The sequence below is a fragment of the Boleophthalmus pectinirostris genome, unplaced genomic scaffold, assembly GCF_026225935.1.
Source record: "Boleophthalmus pectinirostris isolate CB_2022bp ecotype Guang Dong unplaced genomic scaffold, ASM2622593v1 HiC_scaffold_3, whole genome shotgun sequence".
NCBI classification, from domain to species: Eukaryota; Metazoa; Chordata; class Actinopteri; order Gobiiformes; family Gobiidae; genus Boleophthalmus; species Boleophthalmus pectinirostris.
This window is the reverse complement of record NW_026571299.1, coordinates 38,936,297-38,953,045: the sequence shown is the minus strand read 5'-3', so window position 1 is coordinate 38,953,045 and position 16,749 is coordinate 38,936,297. Positions and strand designations below refer to the sequence as shown.

Below are 16,749 nucleotides of genomic sequence, written 5' to 3'. Positions count from 1 at the left end.
ACTATCTCAGACGTGTCATTTTTACCCATCAAATCCTGTTCCCCTTGCTCTTGTGTAGAGGACTTCTACTGTTTGAACTCCTCAGTGCACCAGCAAAGGTTGTTAACCCTCCTTCCACTTTTTTCACTATTTTCAATCAAAAAATGTTGACTTATTTGATACTGTTGTATTTTTTAGGACACCTTTGAGTCTTGATGGATTGTTGTCATTTTTGTCTTTTCCACCTCCGTCTCATTTTACGGTATTTGCCGGAAATGTCACTATAGCTGCAAGAAGCATTAGCCTCGCCTTAGCACCTCTCTTCTCAAGATAAGGGCATTTGTCCCTCCAGCTCCAATTTCCGGTATAACTGCTCTACACTCACCTTAAAGTAGTTTCTCTGACTCTGGAAAAGACCAGCAGTAACTTCAACACCTCAATTACAGCCCAGCAATCACGCCTTTCTCATCACTCTCCTCTATCAGAATTACCATATTTTGTATTTCGTAAACAACCCCTTTATAGTGTTCATATTCCAGGCCACACTTCAGCCTCTCTCTGCTCTTTTGTTTTGTCTACTGTGATGGATAAGGTCTTGTGATTGTTCTGTCAGACCTCAGGAGCATCGGCCCCACTGGGAGAGCACCCACTTGTGTGTCCCTGCACTACAGTTTAGTGCAGTTACTACAATGTGTTTTCAGTGCGCTGTGGTGTACTAGCCCCCAAAGGTGATCAGATTGGATTGCATTTACAGGCAAAGGGGCTGGATGGATGAACAAAGCGGCACTGGCCTGGACATTTCAGACATAGACATAATGTGGAAGTGTAAGATCTATGGGTTTGAGAAGTGCACTTTTGTGTTTTAAAATATATAGATGACCCATTAGGGGCATGAACGATTATGCAAAATATGACTCCAGTCTATACCTTAGTGTTTTAAATGGACTTAAATAGTAACAGATATTGCTTACTCTAAGCAACTAGGGTGTGATGGTTTCAGTGTGTAGTTACCTCCTTCCTTCAGACAGATATTTAATGAAGTGACTTTGCCTTAAGAATGGTGAAACATAATCCCTCCTAAAACCTTTTGTTCAGCTGAAAGACTTCAAATCTATTTTGTATTTTAGAATTTAAATATGCTCATTTAATTTTATATGTCCAGATATGTTTTTAATTAATTGGTAACTTTTAATGGTAAATAAGAGAACAATCTCCTTTATAGTCCATTAATTTAGTTTGAATGTGGTATGGAAATAGTGGAGCACTTATTACAATGTAAAATGTGCTTGTATTGTTTTGCTCAAAGCCTGTGCCTCATTTAATTGCTATTACAGCTTCACAGTAACACAGTAATGTCTCCCATCCCTTCCTTTCAATGAGTACCTACTTGTGGATTAATAACAAAACATCTTCCTCAGTCCAAACTAATTACAGAATACTGTTTTTATTTGCCCCTGTCAAAGTTGTCCCCTGCTGTTGCACATATGTGACACATGTGTTCATGCTTCAGCGGTGTTCTCTCTGTGCAGAGTCCTACAGTTAACTGACTGCTTTATTTAAGCCCACTAGAGCCCTTTATCCACGTATTTACTATTTCTCAATGAGACAATGAGTTGTCTTTGTCTGTTTGGTACAGAAGAACTATGTAGCAGAAGACTGGATGAAAACTCTTCAGATTAAACCTTATGTTTTGGTCTGCAAGTAAAACAGACACTGAAAAAATATTTGCAAAACACAAAAAATGTTGTGTTACATTATGGAGTGATGTGAGAAATGCAAGCAAAGCCTGCTTCTTATTAAAAATATAAATAAGACTACATTGGATTTATAGCCTGCCTTTCAAGATACCCAAGGCTTTTTACAGTGCATTATTCATTCACTCCACACATGGTGGTGGTATAGCTACCACTGTAGCCACAGCTGCCCTGGGGTAGACTGACATTTGTGCCATAGGTTCCTGTGGCCACCAATCACTCACACAGCACATTTATATAAAAAAAGGTGGATGAAATATCTTGCACTGACACAGGACACTGACAGTTTGCGTAGAGTTGCTGTCACACCACTGTGGCACCTGGTATTGGCACATATGACATACTGATATGGTATGTTCAATGTGATTTACAGTTGCAGAAATGTTCAGTGACATCTCATAACAACTCTCATAATTTATGTAGTTATTGTACTCAGTACATATCGAAACATCAGTTGTAATGTCAAATTACCTGGAAATGGAAACTATACATTAGGGATGCCCCAGACTTCTTCAGTATTGATACTAGTGCTGATACTATGGCTGTAAATATCTGCCGATACCCAATATCTGATACCAGGGTAGGAACTAAAAATCAACATTACTTTCCTAAAAACTAAAAATATTGTATGACAAAATAAGTTTTGTAGCTCATATTTATCTCTCAAATAATTACAAAAGAATGTTGTATTAAAAACTCAAGCACTGAGATTTTCTGGAACATCTATGACCGGAAAATGGTCTCATTACATCAATGAATAGACCTGAACATGTTATCTAATATTTTGGAATCAATACCCGATCCAGCAAATGTTCATGGATTGGTGCTGATATTCGATACAAGTACTGGTATTGCTACATCCTTACTATATGTACATTCCCTGTGTGTACTTGCTGGTGGGCAGGGAGCGTGGTGCATTTGACCAGCTGTTGAACTCAAAGCTCTTCTTCAGCAGGCTGCTTTCATCTCAGACTGCAGCTCTGTTTATGGAGAGAGGCTCAGTGTGTGGCTGTACTCTTGCGTCTGATACAGAGCGAGTACATTCACACTTGCACATTCACCACATCACAAATTTGACTAAACTAGGACTAAACCCCTAAAAAAAAAAAAAAAAAAAAAAAAGTAGAAGACTAAACCAGATCAGGCTAAAGTAGGAAAAGTATGACTGCACAAGCCCACAAGAAATGACCATTGTATCTAGGAATGGGAATACCACATGTGCTCTGAGATTGGATTTCTAGATTGTGCATAGGAGAGAAAGGTGTTGGGCTACCATTCCTTATGTATGTTTATGTATGAGGGCCATGGTGTCACTGACTTGTACATGCACTGGCAGGAGCTGAGCTGTTGTGGCCAGCCATCACTCAACACGTCGCACTGGGAGGAGGTATCATTAAACCTGACTCCAGAGGGCACAACAACAGCCACTAGTCTATTTCACGCTCATCATGGACACTTGGTGAAATTTTGCAACATTCATCCACTCCCCTTCAAATACTGTATACATTTACATGACAAACTACACGTGTCTAATGTTTAAATGCAAAAGCTCTAGAGATGTGCCATTTCTCAAGGAACAGCTCAAGGCGCTTGTGACTAGACAGTAAGCTTGTTTAACTTGCAGATAGCTCTACTGCATCTGTCTGAGGATGATGAATAATTCTTCCACACATATTGACAGGTATAATGGCAGCTAAATGCTAGGTATAGCAATAGCATGCACTTACCTGTTTTATGACTAAGTGCATTGTTTGTCATCCTGTCATTCTGTAGCAGGAGAGCAGCAGTGAGATCAGGTTTCCTGGAAAGAATGGATGAATCAAAACATCTCTATTTTGAAGAACATTGATCTGATAGTGGAATAGTGGAAAACTTTAAAGCAAAACTTTCCAGACATGTATAATCCTTCGATATTAAATATCCTGAATACAGTAATGGTTATTTATCAAAGAACAGCTCAAGGCACAAACAGTTATACTGTATATGTTATGTACTATTTAAGAACAAACAAACAAACTATGTATCACATCAGCTCCAATAAAATATGTACAATACCAGTCAAAAGTTTGGACTCTCTCATTTAATGTTTTTTTCTTTTCATTTACATCTTTCTAGGTTTGAGATATTCAGAAGATGAAGCTAGATAAATGGAATAAGTCAAGAAACAATGTTAAATAACTCTTTAAATAACTTTGATATTCAAATCCTCAAATTTTCCACCCTTTGGTTTGTTGACAGCGCTACACAGCCTTTGCCTTTTCTCAATGAGCTTCTTGATGAAGTCTCCTGAAATGGTTTTCACTTCACAGGTGTGCCTTGTAAGGGTCAAGAATTGCCACAAGTGCATTTTATGATTTTAGATCTAACACATTTTGAGTGATTTTGAGTTTGTTTGCTACATTCCATATGTGTCCATTCAAAGTTTTAATATCTTCAGTGAGAATCTAATAATCAAGGAAGTCACCTAAATAAATAACAAAAAAAATTATGAAAAAGTTTGACCAAACCTTTGGCTGGTAGTGTTCAATCAAACTCTCCCCCTTACTCAAATGGTTTAAATTTGTAAATTCTGAGCAGGTTCTATCTGACTATTAGAAATATTGTATTTTTTACAACATAAACAATTCACAGATAAGTAGTAGTGCCACAGCAAAAGAGTGAAACAGTTTATATCTATACAAAGAAAGTACCCATTTTTAAAGTGGATTTTATTTAGTAGAATATGGCATGGACAAAAACGAAACATGTTCACAAACAACTCGGGCTGATATACAAGTAGCAGTCCACCTCTCCTTCTCTGAGATGTCCTTCTTTGATGGAAAGATGCTCAAGAACACCAAAATGAGTGTCTCATGTTTCAAGAGCAATGTAATCATGATAAGTCAGTCCTTTGTGAAGATGTGTGACGAGTGAGATGTATCTAATCTGTTTACCACACAAACTAAGATTATAATTTAAATGAGATTATATGAATCATTTATTTTATTTATTAGCGTTTTATAGTGCCACTGCTTGCATGGACTCATTGACTATGGGTCTGAATCGCAACACTGGTCCACCACAGTACAGTTTGTCTTTTGTTTTGGAGTCCGAACATATGGTGAGCACTATTAAAAGCAACGTCTGCACAACATGTAATGCCCCAGCCATGCATAATTTTTCTCAGACACAGTGTTTGTTCGGTGTTGTTAAGGAAAACTCCTGAATGCATTAGTTCGTACACCAAGACCCAGGGTTAAAATGGTCTTGTATAAAACATGGTTAATTAATTTTGTATTACAGCTATATATGCCTCCTTCAAATAAAACACGTTTGGAATTTATTGTCTTGCCTTCAATAATTAATAGTCAGTGTTTATATTAACAGTTTGAAATGTATATTGATGCTTGAGGGAACTACATATGTCATTTCACTGCAGAACACTTAACAATAACTATTATTAAAGGTGCACATTCTTTTCTCTGCAGCTTGTCTCCATCGTGATGTTATTCTTTTGCCTAGGATGTTCAGTTTGGCGTTAATCAAACATATCTTGCATTTATTTGGTTATAGGAATTTTAATTTCTTACAAGTACCCCACAAATGCAATCTTGCAGTGAGCGGGCCCACTTTTCCACATAAATGACCTGTAACTTGGGTGCTTGTCTCCATAGAGATCGTTAAATTAAAAGCTAGCAGGTGGTGTATCCTCTGCCAGAAAAGTTACACAATGCTCCTTTATGCACTTTCAGATCTTAATTATTTTGCTTTTGACAGTAATGATTCACACACCAACATTTTGTCAAGGCATTTTAAAATGAGAAAGTATGCAAAATTCTGTTAGTCTCCCCTTAAATATTGCAATAAATATGGTACTAATATCTAAATAATATCATACCATGAAATTTGGAAAGTGTCACATTCCTAGTGGCATGGCTTTCACTTTAATCTTAGGCCCAACATTACAGGAAAATGCACAGAAGGAAACTGAATGAAATCATCAGGCAGGAGAAGTTGTGAGTCAGACCCATAGTTTGTAATAGCCATTCTGGTTCCAGCTGCAGCACATAAAACATACACACACCACTGCGCTTAACCACTCAGAGATGTTTTTGCATAGACATCAATTCAAGTCAAACTCATGCAAATGGATGAAGGACACACAGACAAATAAACACAAAAGGTGACTACACGTGATGGAGAGACACATGTTCAGAAGCATTGTATCCACAGTTCAATTCAGTTAACAAGGTTATCCGACTTTATAAAAATAAGTGAGCTTGTTAATATACCACATTATTTTTGAAAACAGAACAATACCAGATAAATCTAAGCATTAACACCCCATTCATGTTATGTATTGAGCATTTGTTGAAAAGATATCCGTGTAGCTACTCAATTGGCCCTGTTTTTGTATTGCTTAGGTTCACAATGTCCGTGAAAGGCAGTCAGTGCACAACCAAGGCCTATGCGTTGGGTGGTGTTTGTGTAAATCCCCTTTTAACTGTGGGCCAGTATAGTTCAAGTTCATATCATATGTGTATATACATGTGAATGTGTTAGTGAGGCCAAGCAAACATGCAGCATTAGTCCCTGGCACAACACAGAATGTCAGTTTTGTTAAAAATAACACAACTTCACTTGTTCCTTGCTACTACATGTGTCTGATCCAGAGAGCTACAACAAGGAACACCATCTGAAACTGATACAACACTGAAGCCTGTGGATTGCAGCCATTGTAGATTTCTACTGGACTCTTCCAATCTCTTCTTCCATATTTTAATAACTAAAGAAATGTTTTGTTCTTACATTTGCTGTTATCATTCAAATGTGATTTTCCTTCATTCTAGCTCTGTGGAAACACACATATGTCACAGCACGTCCTCGCTTAATAAAGAAAACGATTCAGGATAAGTTAGCTTACGCTAACATAATAGGAGCTACAGTGTATTTTCCATAAAACAAACATTATTTTGAAAACACGTGTCAATGTAATACTTAATAAGTTAAAAAATAACTTAAAAATACAATTCAAATAATCTGTGAACATAACACAAAAAGAGTGACAAAAGAGCAAAAACATATTTAAAATTTGTTGTAAACTTTATAAAACACATACCCTAAAACAGAAAATCCTAAAACAGCACAAGTGTGTAGTCATGTACAAGTAGATCATGTCATACAAAGGCTGCGCTTCAGCTCAGTGTTAGTGACCAGCGATAGCAACTCTGAGGGAATATTAGTTAATAAATAAGAGAGTACAACAGTTAGAAGTAGGGAGTAGACAGAGAAAGCTCAAAGTCTCTATGGCTTTTATAGGCTTTGTGGCCCAAACAACCTTTAATATCAAAGCGAGGCTACATTTCACCAGTGCAGTCAGTCAACAGGGCAGAGCTTCACACTCGACAGGAATGACAAGAAAAGGCCATCTGGGATTGTTGGGAAACAGTGTAACCACTTTTATATGTATATACTGTATGTGAGTTTTTATCCTGGGAAACAAATCAAACAAAAATCAATTTTGTGTCCTGAGTTTGCCATTTCAGATTTACAGCAACTGCCACATAAAAATAGTAATTGAAAAATAAAGATGCATGCTTGAATATATAAACTGTATAATACTTTATCCTATGGCCATTATAATGTTAAATTACACGTATTTGTCCACCCTGAGTTCATTTAGGTGACAATGAGCAATGCTAAAATAATTCGATTAAAACAACCAATAGGAACTAGCATTAAATATACAAATTGAAGATTGTCATTTGCACTTAAATAGCTATAGTAGCTCAGTGCTAAAGGTCTGGCAGTGCAACAAAGTTTGGTCTGGTTTCAGCTATAAAGAATTATGAAAAACAGACTGAAATATGAACATATACTATAGCCTATTAATACATAGTCTAATACTACATGGATACATGGACTACATGGGACATCAATTTAAGCATAATTATTTTAAAATCAAGGTCTTACTTTTAATTAATTATAGTGTCCAACAATTAGAACCTACATCACATACAGTACATGCGCAAAGAAGGCTGTAAAATGTTGACAGTGCCTTGGGTCTATATTATCTTGAGCTATTGATTCTGTTATGCTAGGATAAATAGAGACTATAATTTCCAGTTTCCATAAATTTGATATGATTTGAACAATGCATGCAATACGTAGGGGGAAAAGGTAACTATTTCAGTGAATGGGTAGAACAGCTCTGCCCTGTCCACTGACTACATCATAATGTAAATCTCCATTGCACGTCTTTAGTAGGGTGCAAACTTTTGCCTCTCTGGTTTCTTCATGCCATTAGCCGAGGTTGAGATCTTGGCCGTGTAGGAGGCCAGAGCTGCCGCGGCGTGGGCCTGGACTGGAACTGCTGCTGCTGCCGCCGCAGTGGCCGCTGCCGGTACCGAGCCCGCCATCACCGGACCCCCGATGGCTGCTGCTGCTGCAGAGGCGGGAGGGGTGGAGAGTGCCAGGTAAGGGATGGATTTGACCCCGAGGAGGCTTGACAGGGGTAGGGCGTACGGACCACCCAGAATCGGAGCGTGGGGCAGTGTCGCTCCCATCGCTGCCAGGGGGGAGGGAGAGGACGAGGCGGTGGGGGCGGGCTGGGTGAAGCTCATGGTCAGGTCAACGGGAGACGGCATGGAGGAGGACTGGGCCGTGGATTTGGCCGTCTCTAAACTGGGGATAGGTGGAGGAAGGGAGGATAGGAAGAGGAGGGGAGAGGGGGAAAGGCAGGGGTCAAAGGGAGGAGGATGGAGAAGGGTTAGAAGGGGTTAAACCAAAGACATGTTAAACCAAAAGAATCCAAACTCAAAGGAATATTTTGGAGAGTTGAAAACCAAAACAAAAATGAAGTCAAATCATAAGACGGGTGTGTATACTGCTGGAGGTTGCAACAGATTATTGTAAGGGAGTTCGCTGTACGGATGGGGGGGTGTGCTGTATAAGTCGGGGTGATGGCTCGGGAGGGGGCTTTGGGAGAAGGGAACAAAACCATCACAGTTTATTAGGGCGGATGTTTGATAAGAAATGCTCTTGATGAAATTACTCAAAAATCGACCAGGAGATTGTTAGCCAAATGCAATCTCAATCCTAGTCTAATTACTGATAATGTCATTTGTGGTTTGGGTCAGCAATAGCCACTGCAAAAGAAACTGCAGATTTTGGCACACCCTTAGACAGTCTAAAACATTGTGGGCCAATTTATGCTGTACTTTACCATTCAAATTTCCAGTTCCTCTGTGTGAAAAATAATTTTGGTGATTCTAAAATTATGAATACCACTTAACCTACAATTCTCCTTGTGTTTTACTCTGTATAGGGTCACCAGGAATGCAGATTTTTATGGTATCCTTAAATCGTATCCTAGTTATTGCTTCTGAATCTCTTTTCTGTAAGAAAAATAGTGAGTGTTTACATCAAACTTTATACAAAATATTTATACAAACTATAGATAACTTTCAAACAATTTATTTCAAATGAATGAATTTGAGGGGTTCTATTTTATCCAAATTGATTCATGGATAATATGTAAATGAATTATGGATGGAGCAGAGTGTGATGCGGTAATGTAAATGTAAATGACTGTAGATCTGTGTAGCCTTCACAGTGAGAACCTGTGGAGAAGCCTTAGATTCTGTGACATGACAGGCATTCATAATCTTAACAATCTATTTGATGTGCATGTATTTGCACACTGTGGGCCTTCATATTCCCAGTGAAGTATCATGTTCCAAAGTGAGAGGAATATGAGGACGTTCTTGTCATAGAAGATGATTTAGAGAATTTATGTATAATTCAGATATAAGCCGAGTCATTAATTACTTTTTCCTTGCCCAAAATGCCAGTAAAGCATGTCTTTGCAACAACTTAAGAGTGTTAAAAATGACATCTTGAATCCCACAGTTCCATAAACACAGACAGTAGATAGGGACTGTGTCTGAACCTCCTGATAAATTAACACACCAAAGTATAAAAACTGTTATACAACAACATCAGCAGGTGTACCTATTTCCATCAGAAAAATATTGTTGGAACATTTTGGCCCAGACAGATACAGAATAGCAAAAATAATTGGCTTGTTTATTTTTGAATATTATATCAAGATGAGAACATGAGAAGACTGCTATCAAACATTTTAAATCAGTGTTGTTCAAAACCATGGAGCAATCTGCCAAACCACCTTTATAGTGAGTGAAGCTGGGAAGTAAAGTCTCATTATACAAGTAAATACAAGATGCAGTCTATTCGAAAGAGAAAATGTGAATATTTAAATTGCATCTCAAACTATTATTGTCGATCATTTTAAATGTCATATATTACACAAAATAGATTTTTGTGAGCTTTAAGCCATGTTATAATGCTGTGACATCTATAAAAACATACCCGGAGTTGTGTTTTGTTTCATTCATACATGTTTGAGTAACTCTTTATTATTAGTCTCTCTACATCTCCAAAGTGCAAAATGCTCTGTTCCACTTTGTGATGTCATGTAGTGGTAGTTTTCAGTTTAACAGCTACCCTTTACCTTTTGTTCAGTCAAGGCTAAAATTATCCAAATGATTCTACTGAAGATGTATGGAGTTTAAAAACACAGTGGAGCACTTCTGGTATGACTACATGACATCAGATGATAGAACAGGGTGTTTTCTGTTTGAGAGAAGAGCACAGCCTAAATATGCAGGGTTTGTGTGTTTGTTGAAGCAACAACATTATAACATAGATCAGAAAACAGAGTAATATGGGCCCTTTAACTATTTGTGATTCAACCTGCAATCATGATAAATACCATATATTTCTTAAGCCTAAAGATGCAACAACATTAGGCACTAGAGGAGACTGCACTGTGTGATTCCAGCACAAAGCCAGTTTGTCATGGATACTTGTGCGTCAGCTAGAAACGTTCCTGACCTGGCATTTCGGACTGAATGAGGCTAACCCTTCAGAGTGACTCTTAATGTGTGTGTGTGATAGCTGCCTGCCTTTATGTAGCTTGTGTCACTATGAGGATGTGGCATATCAGACCTCTTCTTCCGTTTGACTAATACATCCGAGGGTAATGAAATATCAATTCCATCCATAGTATAATCTGAAATTTGCATATTCATGTTTTTGGCAATTTGTACAGCTCCCTGAAGAACCCGATGTCTCCCATATAGCTCATACTCACTATCTGATTGAATGAACTGCTCCCCGGGTCAGACTCATAGCTCCATTGGTTTTGAGTATTTAATGATTTACAAAGGACGAGACCCCACAATGAACTTAGATACTGAAGAGTGCATTAAAAAAGGCATTTGTGTTATAACATTACTTTTGATGAACAATATGAACAAAAATACAATGTGTAACTCACAAGTGTAATAGAAATCCATTGTCAGTTTGTGATTAAAATTAAAATGGTGTGTATTATACCTCATCAATTTTTGATGTGTCAATGTTCCACTTTAGTACAGTCCTTGACAAAAGTCTTGTCGCGTATCCATTTTGTAGAAACAAAAGCTTATAACCTCCCTTTAAATTAATCAATTGGTTTTAGAAATGTCTCATATGAAAGCTAAAACCCTCCCAAATTATGCTCAATATACTAAAATAAATTTTCTTCACTGAAGAAAGATTGATCATTTAATGAACACAGAAAGGTCAGATTTTGGCAAGACAAAAGTCTTGTCGTCTTGTCATATGATGCACCCAATCCTAGATTACAGCCTCACCTGTGATCAGTTACTGATCAGTCAGTTAGTGGGTGTGTATAAAAAGAACCCCAGCACACCAGACCTTCACATCAACTGCAACTTGACCTCTGACAACATGCCTAAGATCCACCCTGAGACCAAAGCCTTAATTATCAAGAGGCTGAAGACCAGATCCACTGCTGAGGTGGTGACACCTTCAATGTGTCTCAGCGTCAAGTACAAAGAATAAGAAAAAGATCTGAAATGACTGGAGATGTTTTTGACAAGCCCAGGTCCGGCAGACCCCGCAAGACAACTGCTCGGGAGGACCGTTTGTTGATTTGAAAATCCAAGGCCCCTTTTCCACTGCAGCAGAGCTCCACCAGGCCTGGTCACCTCAAGACCCTGTGTCAACCACAACAGTTTGTAGAATTCTGTCTGGAAATGGCCTCCATGGTCGAATCAGTGCACAGAAACCAGCACTAAACAAAAGGCAATTAAAAAAACGTGTGGCATTTGCCAAGGCCCACAGCCTGCTAAAAGGATGGACACTGGAAAAGTGGTAGAAGGTGGATTCAGCCGCCACAAATATTGCAGGAGACCTACTGGAGCCCTCATGGATCCAAGATTCACCCAGAAAACAGTTAAATTTGGTGGCGGAAAAATCATGGTCTGAGGTTCCATCCAGTATGGGGGTGTGTGAGATATTTGCAGGGTGGATTATTGATATAATAGCCTAAAATATCAAGAAGTATCAGCTACCTCTTACATTCCCAACCATAAAAAGGGTCAAATTTTGCAGCAGGATGGTGCTCCATCGCATACTTCTATCTCTACATCAAAGTTTGTCAAGGCGAAGAAGATCAAGGTGCTCCAGGACTGGCCAGTCCAGTCACCAGACATGAACATCATTGAGCAGGTCTGGGGTAGAATGAAAGAGGAAACATGGAAGGCAAAACCAAAGAATCCTGATGAACTCTGGGAGGCATGTAAGACGCTTTCTTTGCTCTTCCTGATGAACAACAACCTTCATCAACAAATTGTATGAATCATTGTGGAACCGCATGGATGCGTCCTTCAAGCTCATGGATGTCATACAAGATATTAAATATGGATCTCACAGCACCACTACTTAATTCACTGACATTATGCAACATATTTTTGTATTTGAAGTAAATTATTTGCTCACTTTTCTGTAGGCGACAAGACTTTTGTCTTGCCAAAATCTGACCTTTCTGTGTTCATTAAATGATCAATCTTTCCTCAGTGAAGCAAATTTATTTTAGTATATTGAGCATACTTTGGGAGGGTTTTGGCTTTCATATGAGACATTTCTAAAACCAATCCATTAATTTAAAGTCAAGTTATAAGCTTTTGTTTCTACAAAATGGATGAGCGACAAGACTTTTGTCAGGGACTGTATTAACAAGCAAATTAAGAACTTACCAATTGAGGTTGGGTGCTAAAAACGAAAATTTTGCAAATTGTGTCATGTATTGTTGCGCACTCCGAGGTGTGAGACAAAAGCTGGATAAGAAAGTGGTCTGTAATTCATTTTTTTGTTAATTCTTCTCACTCTACATTTGGTAATAGCCTTGAACAAAAACATAGCTTGCCTCCTCTTTATATCCTCCTTTATATAATAGTTTTCTCAAATATATAAGAAAATCATAATGAAATAAAATGAAAACTATTGAAGAACGTTTTGGTAAAAAACATGTTCAAATATGTCTTTTATTTTATGGCTCATTAGGAAACCAAGATAACACTTTCCACAGAATGCAACAGAGAACAAGGAATCTGTTGAAAAAGCTTGAGCTGTGGGACTACATTATTTTGAAGTTATTATATAAAATGTTCAAACGTAGCCGGGACACTTACCAGGAGGTGATGAGGTACTGAGCCAGGTTGATGGCGATGGGCGTTCCAGTGATGGTGACGTGACGGTCACTCGTGCTGTCCATCTGACTGCCGATCTTGATCTGTGCGCCTGAAACCTGCCGGATCTCGTTTATCTTGGTACCCTGGCGACCAATGATGGAGCCAATCAACTGCAAGGAAGAGAACGGAAATGAGATTAGCAATGATTAGCAAAAGCAAAGTCATCTAGCATCTTTTTTACAATTTAGCCTAATAGCTTTCTCTGCACAGCAACACTATGGCATAAAAGAGTCAGGCTTTGCTGACCTTCAAACATCTGTGTCAAGTGTTGAATGGATGTAACTAGTTCCATACAAAAGACAGAACATATTATGTGGTGTAGAATCAACTAATGAACAGCCAATTAACCTTCATTACATGAGCAATTAGTTTGAGATGTATCACTGCCCACTACATAAAGGATTAATTCAATTTACTGGGCGCTTACTGCTTTGTTTATTTTAAGACTTGCACTGTGCTTTTTATTTTATTTGTATCCTTAGATTGGCATATTTGATGAAAGCACTGCTTAATTAATTGATTGTAAGTATCTCCAGTCTGGGATCACTCTTGCTGAAAGTGATCAGGAAAAGATGGAACACAAGCACAGATATCTTACCCATCCACAAATGCACAAAGCGTCTCTCCCTCTGCATGTTTTCAAAAACATTTGTATTTCTGCTAAAATAGGCCAAAGTAAGTTGTTGTTGATTTTGTTGAGGAGCTTCATCTTTGGCTTCTGCCCAAACCACAATGCTGCTCTGTGATTTGTCCTTTCTCTGGACCGCTGGTGGGTCAGGCCCAATCGTAACAGCATGAGCTTGATAAGATACATCTTAGTGAGTTTGTGAAGATATTATATCTCAAACATAGAACTTGCTGGTTATTTATTTGAATGTGTGTCTCTCTTGAAAATGTGGCAATAAGTCTCAAGTAGCTAACCTGTACAAATGAAGGATTAATTCATAAAGTGACATTATGAAAACATAATCTTTTTATGCCTTTAGATTCAAGTCACCCAAGACCTTTAACTAGAGTATTGCAAGAAGATATTTTAAATGAAATAATTACATTAGTAATATTAACTGTGAAGATTTTTCTTTAATCAAAGAAACAGTGTTGGTCCTTGTACAAAAGGTTTATTTTGCATTTCAGCCCTCGTATGAAAGACTTGTCGGCTCATGATGATGAAGACCCTGCCTGAGAAGACTGCAGCTAAGCATGGCTCTCTCCTCATCTCTGTTCGTTTTATCCGCTGGTGACCCACTTCTTTCTTTTACACAAAGTTTTCCTTTTTCCTTCATATGTCAAATTAGAGTTGGGAGATATTACAGAAAATCTGGCATAATGATTGGTTACAATTTTGGATTATGTCTTTTTTTAAACAAAGATGGCTTTTAATGAACATAGATAAGACAAACATTCCTTTCCCTACCAGTCATTTGGTCCCTGCGTTCAGAGCCGGGGTCGATTGGGTCTGGTCTAAAGTGGGCTATTCGTGGAAAGACTGCTGATAATTCAAGTGTGTGTGCCCGCTGTAGAGCCCTAATGGCACTGCAGCAGACAGAAGACAAAGTGGTCCCAGACAACTACCAGGTCAGAACTATTTGAGTGAGATCCACCTTTAGCCGCTGTCTGACCCTGCAAATGACCGCTCTGGACCAAAAATCGCCTCGTGTGGACCATAAGCTGCAGCCCTGGCACAGACTCACACTCAGCTGTGTGCAATGCAACCCCAATCCAAATGCTTCACTCTGTTCACTCACCGGTGACACTGCCCTGAAAATGACTACTGTCTGGTTTTCAGATTTATGGGGGATAGAAGTAGGATGTTGGTAGGTCATGATAACTACTATGCAATAAATAGAACAATACTTTTCTACTGTTTCTTTCTTTTTCTTTGCATGGGTTGGATAAACAATTTCTAGGACAGTGTTATTTTTAGCAATATTTTTTGTAGTAATACACTACTCTTCAAAATTTCTTCCAGTTCAAAGAAAAATTCTTTACACTTACATTTCCAAGTTTGTATATTTCATGCTGATCTTTTGCATCATCTTACTCCCAAAGCTTCAATGAAGAAGCTGTTTTTTACAGACTGAAAACCCCTCTGAGGAGACAATACGGTCTAAATGAAAGTGGCTTGATAGTATTGAAACCATTTGGCAGCACTTGACTACCTTTTAGCCTTAAGAAAAATAGATGACTATGGCTCGCAATGGCAGGACACGCTCACAAGGTTGATTGCTTTTAGGATATGAGGTTTTTGCAGCCGTGGTTCCCTCAAAGTGGTTTTTACGACAGGAGGACGGGGATGGGCCAAGGTACTATTTTTGGGTGAATCCCCATTGTCCTTGTAATTTGGACAGGTTTTAGTGAAAAGGATAGACCGAATATGTCTGGGCTGATGCTAAGTCTCTTACTGCGAGCTATAGGATGTCATTAAGCTGCTCTGCTTGTCCCTGCTCAGTGACTCACAAACACACAAGGGGTCTTAAGCCCTATCTGCCTCAAGCAAACGTGGACTGTATATCCTTGTGTGTGGGGCAGGATTGTGGGCATAGCTTGGAGAATGAAAGCAAAAATCACAATAAACACTGATTAAAATGGCTGGGACTGATGCCAGGAGATCAGAGGCTGCAGAGGTGTTGATTGTTCTGTCAAAGTGCAACAAGCCCTCTGTAGGCTCCCCAGTGCGGTAATATTTGCTGCTAAATGAAGTTAAGAGCATGAAAGGGTACACAGCTTGCACACAAACACACACACACAACTTAAACTCAATATTTTGCCAATGCCAGACTCTCTGCTTTGATTATGCAATACAGCCAATATGTTGTCATAGTGCCCACTTGTTTTGTAGAGGGCATCTTCTGTCACTTCAACTAGTAATTGGAAAGATGCCATGTTTATTTCAAAGGCAAGCTGTTTTGTACTGTATGAGTGATTGAAAGGCTAGGAAATGTCAGAGTTGATCTATGCCTTTGGGATGGGAAAACATCAAAAGGGGAAGCCCAAAAAAACCCCAGAGTTCTTAAACTTAAGACTTAAACTAAATGAAGATGCAGCATAGTAAATAGCAGCTTGGGTGACTTATGTGGAATCCATAACAAACCAGTTTACAAGAATAGATGATACTGATACAGCACCATTTAGTATGTTTACCAGCAAAGCAAAATAAAGTCCTGCGTCTACTCCCTAACTGACAAACCTACACACAGCCACTGATGGATGAGGAGAGATTAAAAGTCTAGACTGAGATTACTGAAGCAGAAAAAGGGTGATAGCCAATTTATGTTTTAAATGGGTAAACACTTGGCCTGTATACATGTATCTACCTTAAAGTGTCTCTATGATATATGCCTCTACTTGTGGATTAGATGATTTCAGAACAATATCTAACAACTCAAAAGTAAGGACCTCCACATATGTTCTTTGAG

The 16,749-nt window shown here is 38.5% G+C and overlaps 1 protein-coding gene across 2 annotated transcripts in view; it reads right to left on the bottom strand.

Moving 5' to 3' along the window:
* Nucleotides 1-4,444: 4,444 nt before the first annotated feature.
* pcbp4 (poly(rC) binding protein 4) overlaps nt 4,445-16,749 on the bottom strand; it is a 98,067-nt gene continuing 85,762 nt past the window's right edge. For both annotated transcript variants that reach the window (XM_055160727.1, XM_055160728.1), the window contains 2 exons: nt 13,274-13,443; nt 4,445-8,396 (listed from right to left, as the gene is read on the bottom strand). In XM_055160727.1, the coding sequence (XP_055016702.1) occupies nt 7,973-8,396; nt 13,274-13,443 (594 nt within the window). In that variant the 3' untranslated portion in view covers nt 4,445-7,972. The remainder of the gene's footprint in view (nt 8,397-13,273; nt 13,444-16,749) is intronic.